This window comes from Sorex fumeus, unplaced genomic scaffold, assembly GCF_029834395.1.
Source record: "Sorex fumeus unplaced genomic scaffold, SorFum_2.1 ptg000008l, whole genome shotgun sequence".
NCBI classification, from domain to species: Eukaryota; Metazoa; Chordata; class Mammalia; order Eulipotyphla; family Soricidae; genus Sorex; species Sorex fumeus.
This window is the reverse complement of record NW_026606065.1, coordinates 11374642-11387047: the sequence shown is the minus strand read 5'-3', so window position 1 is coordinate 11387047 and position 12406 is coordinate 11374642. Positions and strand designations below refer to the sequence as shown.

General features: G+C 44.2%; 1 protein-coding gene across 1 annotated transcript in view; it reads left to right on the top strand.

The window, feature by feature from the left end:
• Positions 1–10545, top strand: part of KCNQ5 (potassium voltage-gated channel subfamily Q member 5) — a 609327-nt gene extending 598782 nt beyond the window's left edge. The window contains 3 exon segments of the mRNA XM_056109768.1: positions 5311–5442; positions 7378–7510; positions 8858–10545. Of these exon segments, the coding sequence (XP_055965743.1) occupies positions 5311–5442; positions 7378–7510; positions 8858–9814 (1222 nt within the window). The 3' untranslated portion in view covers positions 9815–10545.
• Positions 10546–12406: the final 1861 nt, after the last annotated feature.

Here is a 12406-nt window from a genome sequence, read left to right as displayed (position 1 = left end):
CTGTCTTTACAACCCATCGAGCTATTCTGCAGTTGACAGTGGGCTGAGCCCTGCCCTCCCGGCACCGTTTGGCTGCTGGCCGGGTCATCCATCTGTTTGGTGAAGGTAACAGTCGCCGCCACTTCTGTTGTCTCATCATTTCCATCGCTGCATATTTATAGGCAATGTTTCTTACCCTTCCTTAGAGTACTGGAACATGACTTCAGCCAGATTTTATAACTCATGGCAGCGCCACAAATGCACCTACATTTCCATATAAGCGCACATGTGTTTGTGTGTATATATAGATCTATGCTACCCGGCGCTTAACTTTGCTTTGGCTTTTTTCGCACAGAAAATTGTATGAGCAGCCTTTCTTCCCGAGCGGGCAGTTTAGATTTGTGGTGAAGCTCTCGCGCCCCCTAGTGGCATTCCTGAAACATAGCGGTTTTGTACCCGGGTCTCCTTCCCCTAGACCATAGCATCTTCAACCTCGTACCATTCAAGACCCCTTACCCAGTGAAGGGATGAAATTTGCTTAGACATCGATGGACATGGAGAGTATGATTATTAGTGTGAAGCGAGTCAGCGGGCGAGGGACAGAAATAGAATAATCAGACTCATTTGCAGGACGCAAAAAATCATAGAAAGCGAGTAATACCCACACCGGATCATGGGTATTACTGTTTTCCTACCATGGAGACCGGCCCTTCGTGGTAGGAAGCATGCCACGAAGTGGCGTAGGGGGAAGTAAAATTAGGGACCTTTAAGAAGGAGACAGAGAAGGGACCACTATGACAACAGTAATTGGAAATGATCACTCTGGACAAGAGCTGGATGGTAAAAGGAGATAAAGTTATATGCGTGATACCGTTTCAGGGGCTGGAGCGATAGCACAGCGGGTAGGGCGTTCGCCTTACAAGCGGCCAACATGGTCACCCGAGTTCGATTCCTCCGCCCCTCTCGGAGAGCCCGGCAAGCTACCGAGAGTATTCGATATGCCAGACACAGTAACAACAAAGTCTCCAATGGAGACGTTACTGGGCCCGCTCGAGCAAATCGACGATCAACGGGAGGGCCTTTACCTTTACCTTTTACTGTTTCAGTAATAGTATTGTGAACCACAGTGCGAGAGAGAGAGAGAGAGAGAGAGAGAGAGAGAGAGAGAGAGAGAAACACAAAGAGAGAGAAACACAGAGAGAGAGAGGTGGAGAGAGAGAGAGGCAGAGAGGAGAAAAGGGTCTGCCCCAGAGGCTGGCCTGAGAGGAGGGGTGGAAGAGAAACGGGGGATGCGGGAGGCAGGGAAATGTACACTGGTGAAGAGATGGGTGTTGGAACATTGCATGGTTGAGACTCTATCATGAACAACTTTGTACATTTGTTGTATCTTTGTACCATTGTATCTCATGGTGATTCAATTTTAACAATCTAAAAGACCCCTTTCCATGAGAAATGTCCGTGCAATTCCATTCAGTTACATGACCCCAGGCCCAGTTTAATAAACTAGGTTAGGTGGGTAGGTGCGGCCCAATAACCCCCCACCCCCCAAAAAAAGAAAGCAACTAAGCAAGAATCCTTGTGTTTATATATTGCTTTTTTTGATTTGTTTTTGATTTGGGCCACACTCAGATGTTCTCAGGGCTTATCCTGACTGTGCTCAGGGATCACTCCTGGCAGGCTTAGGGGACCATATGGGTTCACAGGGATCAAACCCAGATCGCGCAAGCTCTGGCTCCATCTAGTTACTTTTTTCGGTTTGTTTTGTCATGGGCTGGAGCAATAGCGCAGCGGTAGGACGTTTGCCTTGCGCGCAGCCAGCCCGGCTGAGCGGGCTTTGATTCCTCCGCCCGTCTCGGAGAGTCTGGCAAGCTACCTAGAGTATTTAATATGCCAAACACAGTAGCAAGAAGTCTCACAATGGAGACGTTACTGGGCCGCTCAAGCAAATCGATGAACAACGGGAGGACAATGTTTGTTGTTTTGGGGGGAGCTATATCAAACTATGTCCAGGGGCCACTCCCCGCCAGGTGCTTGCAGTTAGTATCAGGGGTGCTTGTGGAACCATGCATGCCAGGGATTGAACCCAGGGCTCCTGCAGTGCAAAGCATGCACTCAGGCCATCAAGCTCCCCAGTCATCTCTTAGCCTCTTTAGACTGACCACATCAGAGGAAACTGACTTGAGGGTCTTCCGCTCTTTGTTGCTGTATTTGCTTCATTCTGTGGTTGACTGGGGAAAAGAATTCAGTGCAAGTGAGACTCGCCTCTCAGCCTTCTGTGGGCTTCTGTAAATCCTCCAACCAAAGCAGTAAGAACAGATCATTCCCTAAGCAAAGTCCCCTTGAATCGCTACTATTGTGCCAGGCACAGGTGAGTGAAGAGTCTGATCGTGTCAAAGTTTGGATTCCGGTGGTGTTATTTTGTACTAAAATATAAGATCTTGCAGCTCCGCAGTTGAGCACTTGCCTTGCAAATGTGAGGCCCTGGGTTTGATTTCCGACAGCACCTTAAAATTGTCATACACTTACATATAAAAATATATATCCATCTAATAATGTGTTTAATATATAAAATGTGTATAATATCTTGATGTTAAGACAAATGGTAACACTGTCCTCCCGTTGTTCATCGATTTGCTCGAGCGGGTCCAGTAATGTCTCCATTTTGAGACTCATTGTTACTGTGTCTGGCATATCGAATACGTCATGGGTAGCTTGCCAGGCTCTGCCGTGCGGGCGAGATACTCTCGGTAGCTTGCCAGGCTCTCCGAGAGGGGCGGAGGAATCGAACCCGGCTCTGCTGGGCTGCCTGCGCACAAGGCAAATGCCCTATCGCTGTGCTATCACTCCAGCCCAAGACAAATGGTAAAATTGTGTAAATAGTGCAAAACACAAAGACAGCTATAATAAAGAAATCAGCACTGAGCCAGGCTAGTTTGGTTCCACAATTGCTAGCTCCTTAACATCAAGCAAATTGCTCGATGTCTTTGTGCCTCGGTTTCCTTATCTGCGAATGGACGTGATGATGGTACCCTTTTTATAGGGTTATAAGGTGAAGCACTGCCTGTCATTACTATCATCTGAGCCATTGTTCTGAATGGTTAAGATTCCTTATGATGAATGTCTTCATTTTATTCTGAAACGATTTGCTCAAATACTCCTCTCTTTCAGATAATACATATATCATAGTAAACTGATTTTATAAGTGTGGAAGAGGTCACCAAATCTTCTCTCTCTCTTCCCATGGGAAATCCATAGTCTTTCCTTTTCTCCCTCTGTGTTTTCTCTAGACAAGGGTCAGTAAACTAGTGAGTGACCCAGATCCAGTGTTTGTTTTCGCAGATACAGTCCTTTTTCTTTCTTTTCTTTTTTTTTTTTTACTTTTTCTTTTTCTTCCACTTTTGGGCCATGCCTGGTAGTGCTCAGGGCTTACTCCTGGCTCTGCACTCAAGAATCATAGTGGTCTAGGGGGCCGAAGCAATAGCACAGCGGGTAGGGCGTTTGCCTTGCACGCAGCCGACCTAGGTTCGACTCCCAGCATCCCATATGGTCCCCCGAGCACCGCCAGGAGTAATTCCTGAGTGCATGAACCAGGAGTAACTCCTGTGCATCGCTGGGTGTGACCCAAAAAGAAAAAAAAAAGAATCACAGTGGTCTCAGGGAACCATATGTGGCACCAGGGATTGAACCCAAGCCAGCCGCATGCAAAGCAAATGCCCTACCCACTGTACTGTCTCTGTGGCACCCAACTACAATCTTAGCGGAACGTATCAACACCTGTTTGTTTCATTTTTGTACTGTCTGTGGTTACACATTTGCTGCAATAACAGAGATGAGTGTTTCCAAGGTTTTCAAGAGAGACCAGAAGACCCATAAAGTAGAAAATATTATTTGACAGTTATCAGGGGAAAAAAATGCTCCCCTCTCCTTGTCTGGACTTGAGTCACTCTGGAGTCAGACATTTGGAGAATTGAGATATACAGTATTGAGACAGCCTGTATGAGAACCGAGAAGGGAAGCCCGCTGTCACTGACCCAGGCCTGCTTTCCAACCCTCCACTTTACAGTTTAGCCTTAGTGTCTGAGAGCCAGAGCAGCGCAGAGGGTTAGGCCGCATGTGGCCCCATCTCAATTCTCAGAACCATACGTGGTCTCCCAAGCCCCACCAGGGTAACCCCTGAGCTGTCTCTGAGCCCTTAACTTTGGATTTCTTGACTAATAAACCAGTTTGAATTCCTTGCAATCAACTAAGATAGACTGGGAATTTTTGTTGTTGTTGTTGTTGATGTGGGGTTCACAGAGAAGAGGAGTTGCACACCAGGGCTACATCCAACAGTGCTTGCAGTTACAGTACCAGTCATCAAATGCTGGGTCTCCCGTGTGCCAGTCATATGCCCAAACACCTGAGCCACATCTATAATCCTAAATTTTTTTTTTTTTTTTTTGCTTTTTGGGTCACACCCGGCGATGCTCAGGGCTTACTCCTGGCTCATGCACTCAGGAATTGCTCCTGGCGGTGCTCGGGGGACCATATGGGATGCTGGGAATCGAACCTGTGTCAGCCATGTTGGTTGCATGCAAGGCAAACGCCCTACCCACTGTGCTATCGCTCCAGCCCCTATAATCCTAAATATTTTTGTTGGGGGGAAAGGGTGTTGGGGCCACACCCAGCCATGCTCAAGGACTATTCCTGGCTCTGTGCTCTGGAGTGACCTCCGATGGTGTTCTGGGAACCATCTGTGGTGGCAGGGGTTTGAATCAGAGTCAGAGCCACACGCAAGGCAAGCTCTTCGTCTCCTGTATGATCTCTCTGACCGCAGTATTTTCTTTTAGAGTTCTTCATTTGTTGACGCCAGAGCGGGTACAGCGGGGTAAGGCATTTGCTTTGCACAAGGCCAACCTGGGTTCCATCCCTGTCATCCCATATGGTCCCCCTAGCCCACCAGGAGTAAGTCCTGACCATTCCTAAGTGTGGCCCAAAAGCCAGAAAATAAAATAAAATAAAGCTTTTCATTTGCTTCTATTCTTCACCTTTCCACCAAAGGAAAATAAATTATGCTTCTCACCCCAGATATTTGGGGAGAGAGGAGTGGGAAATGGAGTGTGGGTTGAGTTTTGTTATTTTTATTGTTCTTGTTTGAGGTTTTGGGGTCACACCCAGTGGTGCTCAGGGTTTACTACGGTCTCTACTCTCAGGGGACCATATGTGGTGCCAGTGCCTTATCCTCTGGACTATTTCTGGCCCCTTCCCTAGAGTTTCTTAGATTTACTCAAAAGCTATTTGGGTGAATTCTTTTATCCAAGTTATAAAGACTAATATATGTTTCTCTTACAGAATTATGAAGTTTCATGTTGCAAAACGAAAGTTTAAGGAAACATTACGCCCATATGATGTAAAAGATGTTATTGAACAGTATTCTGCTGGCCATCTGGACATGTTGTGTAGAATTAAGAGCCTTCAAACACGGTGAGCAATGGAAATGTTATTTGTTGTAAAGAAGTAAGCATTAAAACTATCTAGGAAGATCTTCTCTGTAAATCCTTGAATTCCATATTGCTAACTCATTTTTTCTCTTTTTTAATGAACAATAGGATTTTGCTTTTAACTAGGATTTTAAGGAGTTCAATCAAGTATTAAAGGTTTCCAACTGGGAAATCTATCATTGAAACCACATCCCAGCTTCATGTTTGAACAATTCTTTAAATATAAGAATTAAGTCTTAACTATTTGCATGGTGAGAGTACACTTGGTCCATTATGAGACATACACACACACATACACACAAAAAAATTAATTAATTAATTAATCCCCTATTGAGCAATTCTAGAAACAACAACATATTCATTAATTCATTCATCTGATAATTATTGAGCCTATAGTAGATACATGGGACCGATAGATTGCTCCATAGCTGGAAGCCTGCCTCATGAGCAAAGGGGAGAAGGCTGCTGGAATAGAGAAGGGATCACTAAGAAAAACATGGCTGGAGGAATCGGTCGGGATGGGAGATGTGTGCAGAAAGTGGATAAAGGACCAAACATGATAACCTCTCAGTATCTGTATTGCAAACCATAATACCCAAAAGTAGAGAGAGATTACGGGGAATCATGTCTGCCATGGAGGCAGGGGGAGGGTGGGAAAGGGGGGATATACCGGGGATATTGGTGGTGGGGAATGTGCACTGGCGGAGGGATGGGTGTCTGATCATTGTGTGATTGTAACCTAAACATGAAAGCTTGTAACTATCTCACAGTGATTCAATAAAATTAAAAATATATGTAAATAAATAAATAAATGTTATGTCAGTCAAATGTTTGAGCTTTTGTTATGGACATAAAATTGTTTGATAACTATATGCAACTCATTGCTATTTTCCTGCCTGTAAGCAGTAGGTTTGAGGTCAGGGAGGTAATAAAGGATGTAAGGCATTAAAAAAAATTTATTGAGCCTATAATGTGTTTGAAGCATTGTGGCCATCCAGACATTATTAAATTATGACCCATTCCTCGGAGAGCTTGCAATTTAACAAATTTGATGTCATGGCATAAAGTTGATACTACCAGGATTTCTGAGCAGATAAAGGAGTCAGGTCCAAGTTGAGTCAATACTCCTGATAAGTCAATTCTATATCACGAAAGACATAAACAGAATTCTCACACAAGCTGACCAAGTCTCCTTGGACATTGTTCTGGCTCCTCTACAGTCATGTGACAGTCAGCTACCAGTCTGTACATAGAAGCATCCATGGTTCACAAGATTTTTATAAAGTTTAACTGCTACAGAATTTGCAGAAATAATCTTAAACTCCTGGGTTGTATCTTCTTCAAATAAAATTCCAAAGAATGAAAACTATGTGTTACTTTTCAATCTACTTGTCTCCCATTCATCAAATAATAACAAATGTCCACTAAATAATCTGTCCTAATGACATAAAATAAGTATAATTACGATTTTGTTATACTAAAGTAGTTGGATTTACAAAATGCCTGGTCAGTGATCGAAACAAATTGAATAACTTGATAGTACAGGAGGTGAGGCACTTGCCTTGCATATGCGACTGTACTGGCCATGACCCTGTTCACATATGGCCTCCTAGGTACTGCCAGGAGTCACTCCTGAGCATAGAACCAGCCCCTGAGCATGACCAGGTGTGCCACCCCTTCCCCCATCACCCCCAAAAATGACACATTAACTGGAACAAGTTTATTTTTATTGTAGTATGATTAAAGGGAATCATATTTAATTTCTCTTTTCAAAACACCATTTTCTATGTAACTTGTGTGGATGAGGCCTGGGTTCAATCCCTAGTACCAATTTATTTTTTTTTTTCGAATTTCATTCTGGCCTAAAGGTAGTCTATATATTTGCTACTCATAATCAGATCTCCTCTTTCTCTGATAGTGTCGATCAAATTCTTGGAAAAGGGCAAATCACATCAGATAAGAAAAGCAGAGAGAAAATAACCGCAGAACATGAGACCACCGATGACCTCAGCATGCTCGGCCGGGTGGTCAAAGTTGAAAAACAGGTACAAGTCAACCAGATGGGTTACCTTTCTAACCAGAAACTTCTTAGTCAAAACTGATCATAGGCAATTGGATGTATTTTAATGACTAATATATTTAAAAGATAATGAACTCAAGACTTGGGCAGTTGGTTTAAATTTTCTTTCTGCATAGACAATATTCTCTAACCTACTTGGATTCCCATGAAAAGAAGAAAAAAATTATCAATTCATCCATCACTGGAAACAACTATAGATTATGACGGAGGTGTGTGTTTTTCGTTTGTGTTTTGGTTATTTTTATTGTCTCTCTTTTAGATCATTCTTTTAAAATTAAAAAAACTTCATTATAATTCCCATGCAATACTGAAGTTGTGTCTTCTCCTACAAAGAAAATTTTTCCAGGTTGGGCCTATATTAATTCTGAAGCATTTTGTACCTTTATTTTAAAATTTAGAATTACCTAGATTGATAATAAAGGTATTGGTTTCATCAGAGAATAAGTTTCTTCCTTGGCAGTCGCATCACAAAATATCTCCATAGAAAAGACTTCTGAAAGCCATCTTGACTGGTCTGGAGAATCTTCAAGTTGCATTTGGTTTGGAGGGGATTTTTTTTCTTTTCAGGGAAGTGGGTCAGAAGGGTTTGGATGATACCAGTAGTGCTCAATGATCACTTCTGTCAGTTTGGAGACTGTGGAGTGAACCTGGGTCAGTCAGCTCCAGTCCCTTGAAGTTGCATTTGTATCATGTTTACATGGTCTTTGAGGGGCTGGAGAGATAGCACAGCGGGTAGGGCATTTGCCTTGCATGCGGCCGACCCGGGTTCGATTCCCAGCATCCCATATGGTCCCCTGAGCACCGCCAGGAGTAATTCCTGAGTGCAGAGCCAGGAGGAACGCCTGTGCATCGCTGGGTGTGACCCAAAAAGAAAAAAAAAGAAACATGGTCTTTGAGGACATCACCTGTTCTTTTTTATTAATTAGGGGGAAAATGTGCTGGTGGAGATTGAGTGGAGGTCAAAGTATTGCTCTCTCTAGCAGGGTCAAGATGGTGTGTCCTAAGCTAGTCATGATGGTCAGGACTGCATTCTCCTTGATATAAAAAAACACATCCTGGACCAGAAAGAGAATACTTAGCATGCATGTAGCCAATACTGGTTCATTCCCTGGCACCACATTTGGTCCCCCAAGAACTTCCAGGAGTGATCCCTAAGCACAGAGCCAGGAATAAACCCTGAGCACCTCAGGGTATGTTCCAAAACCCAAAAGTAAATAGATAAATCAGTTAGATGAAATAAGAAGTCTCCTCTCTGCAGAAAGCCCATTCTTGACTGGCTGTCCTCCTAAATAATCATTTCACCCCCTTTCAGGTTCAGTCCATTGAGTCCAAACTCGACTGCCTCCTGGACATCTACCAACAGGTCCTCCGGAAAGGTTCCGCCTCTGCCCTCACTTTGGCTTCATTCCAGATCCCACCCTTTGAATGTGAACAGACATCTGACTACCAGAGCCCTGTGGATAGCAAAGACCTGTCCAGTTCGGCCCAAAACAGTGGCTGCTTATCCAGGTCAGCTAGTGCCAACATCTCTCGAGGCCTGCAGTTCATTCTGACACCAAATGAGTTCAGTGCCCAAACTTTCTACGCACTTAGCCCGACTATGCACAGTCAAGCGCCCCAGGTGGCGCTGAGTCAAAGCGATGGCTCCACGGTGGCAGCCACCAACCACATTGCAAACCAAATAAATGCGGCCCCCAAGCCAGCAGCCCCGACGACTTTACAGATCCCGCCTCCTCTCCCAACCATCAAGCATCTGCCCAGGCCAGAGACCCTCCACCCGAACCCTGCAGGCTTCCAGGAAAGCACTTCTGATGTCACCACCTGCCTTGTTGCCTCCAAGGAAAATGCTCAGGTCACACAATCAAACGTGACCAAGGACCGGGCTCTGAGGAAAAGCTTTGACATGGGAGGAGAAACTCTATTGTCTGTCCAGCCCGTGGTACCCAAGGACTTGGGCAAATCTTTGTCTGTACAAAACCTGATCCGGTCGACTGAGGAACTGAACATTCAGCTTTCAGGGAGTGAGTCGAGTGGCTCCCGAGGCAGCCAAGATTTCTACCCCAAATGGAGGGAGTCCAAATTGTTCATTACTGATGAAGAGGCAGGTCCCGAAGAGATGGAGACAGACACTTTTGATGCCGTTCAGCCGCCAGCCCGGGAAACGGCTTTTGCATCAGACTCTCTAAGGACTGGAACATCGAGATCATCTCAGAGCATTTGTAAGGCGGGAGAAAGTACAGACGCCCTCAACTTGCCTCCTGTCAAACTGAAATAAGTTCTGTTTCCTTGCTAAGCATAGCTGTTCCTTTAGCCATACATATCATTGCATGAACTATTTTGAAAGCCCTTCTAAAAAGTTGAAATTGCAAGAATCAGGAAGAACATGACAGGCCGTGTACAAGCCCGTTATCTTTTAATTGCATGAAAATGCATGTTTAGGGATGGCTGAAATTCCAAGGTACATCAACATTAACCCACGGTTCAGTAAAGTACCTTGAGTTTAAAATTCTGAGAAGCCAAACTCCGCTGATGCTCTGGGGTGTGTGAAAATGTCAAGCCTTGGCCACTTAGAAGATCTGACTGACTGTAATTTTTTAATGATGGGAGTTAACACCTCCAAATTTTAGGCATTTCTGCTTTGTGATTCAATACAAAATACACTTTTTAAATTAGGCCATAATGTACATTTAAACACAATGGCTCTCATCAACAGCTGCTAACAAGGTGTAAGTAAAACAGAATCGGGGAATAATAGAAATGGCTGCTTATTTCCAGATATATTTGCCAACCTGTTCCTATTCAGCCATTTTATTATTGATGTCATTTGAATGTCAGTATGTGTGCTTTTGGTGATTTAATGCTGTGGCTAGCAATTTTGCACATCATTTTCATGTTGTTCTTTAGGAGCGAATGGTCCCTGATTAGAGTTTGTCAAAATCATGCAATTCAGGGCCAGTGGGGCAACCAGACAACTTGACACATTTGACTTCATTGGGACACTGTCCCTAACTGACTTAGGCGGTCAGCTTCTGACAAGGGAAGCGATGATCAGCAATGGGTCAGTGCTTCAGGGTGATCGCTTGGGAAAAGAGCTTCCCCGGGTGACCCAGGCAACCAAGGCAATCTCGGGAAAGGAGCCTCCCAAGACAATCATGCTGTCCCCTCACGGGGGATGGTGAGGAGCATTTTCTACTGAACTGACAGACACATGGGACCCCAAGAAGCTGACACCTGAGGGAGAGTAGGACAGAAAAGGTTCAAAAAGAATCCAGACCGGATGTCTGGAAGTAGGTGAAGTTAAAGAAATGGACTCCACAACCTCAAAGGGAATGAGAAGAAGAGAAACAAACCAAAATCACAGAACTCAACTTTTTGGAAAATGAATATTGCCGGGGGGTTCCGCTACCTATCATCCCTTATTCTTATATAGAAGCAGAGAATTTTGTGAGGTATTTATTTTTTACTATGTCCTGAATGTGTTTTTGCTATTATGTATGTAGTGCATTTTGCATATGAAAAGGCTAAAACGAAATCTCCTTTACTTTTTATACTGTAGTCCACCTTTTCTATTCTCCCCCAAAATGTTGCCCCAACGCAGAAATTATTGGTTCCATTTCTTGAGATCAATATTTGCCCTTAGAAGCCAGGTAACACCAGGTAGGACTGACAAATCAAAACACCCAACATTCTAGCCTGGCTGCAAAAAACAAAAAAACAAAAAAAAAACAAAAACACACACCAAGGGAAACAAAATGAAAACTGTATTTACCAGAAAGCAAGCAATGCTGGCCACGTGTTACTGTCTCAGGCTAACTGTCTCAGACCATGTAGAACTTCAGCCAAGATAGTAGCCTGTAGAAGGCAAGGAAGCAGGAGACAGTGGATTGGTTCTGTTCAGCTCAAGCCACAGATGGACGTTAAGAAAGGGAGAGTTATTTTCTTGGCAGAAAATGCTGCTTACAGACCTCCTCCAGCAGTCAGAAGAATGAGCTGGGCTAGCAACCAACTATCCAGAGGCAGGAGGTTGCCAACCAACCAGCCCTTCCCTGGACCCTCCCCTACTGCCTGTCCCTCCACTCTTCTTCTCCATTAGCTGCTTCTGGAGTCCCTCCACTGTTTTCTCCTGAACATCACCAGGCACTAGCCAGCCTCCATCTCCAAGTAAGCCCCCTTGCCAATCTACCTGCAGTGTGCTTCTTCACCTTTTTTAACCTTTGTCCCTTTTGATAGAATTTTTGAAACTTCCTCTTCCTACCACGCCCTCTCCCCTTGGATTCTAGTACACTCTGCTGGAGTGCAATGTTCAGAATCTTCATGGCTGCTGAAGACAGACACAGGAGCTAGAGTTTAGGTTTTCCAGTTCAGTTCAAACAGATTTGCCAGCTTTGTAAGGTAATTTTCAGTTTCAAATGGTAGAGTTTTAGTAAGTTATTAGATGTAATATTTCATGGCATCCCTCTCTCCAATCACCCTGCAATTGTGATACATTCTCCCAAAGAAGATGCATGTGTAAAGCACACACACACACACACACCCCTATCCTGACCTAAAGCCAGACACCTACCATGCATTAGAGCAGGCTCTCTCCAAGTACCAGCCAAGGAAAAAAGAAAATAGCAGCTTTCAGGTAGCACTGATTCTTGAACGTACTCTGTCCTGGGCCAAATGCCCACTGGCAGCAGGAACTCTGAATGTATTGTGGACCCCTCCATAGGTCCATTAGGCCTCAAACACAGTACAATTCAGCCAGCATTGCAGAAATCTGAAGATCCAGGAAAAAAAATCTAAATGCATCACCAAGGTCTTAATCATGAACAAAATTGGATAAAACCTGTTGTGGAAAACTTTTATACAGTGAAGCCATGAT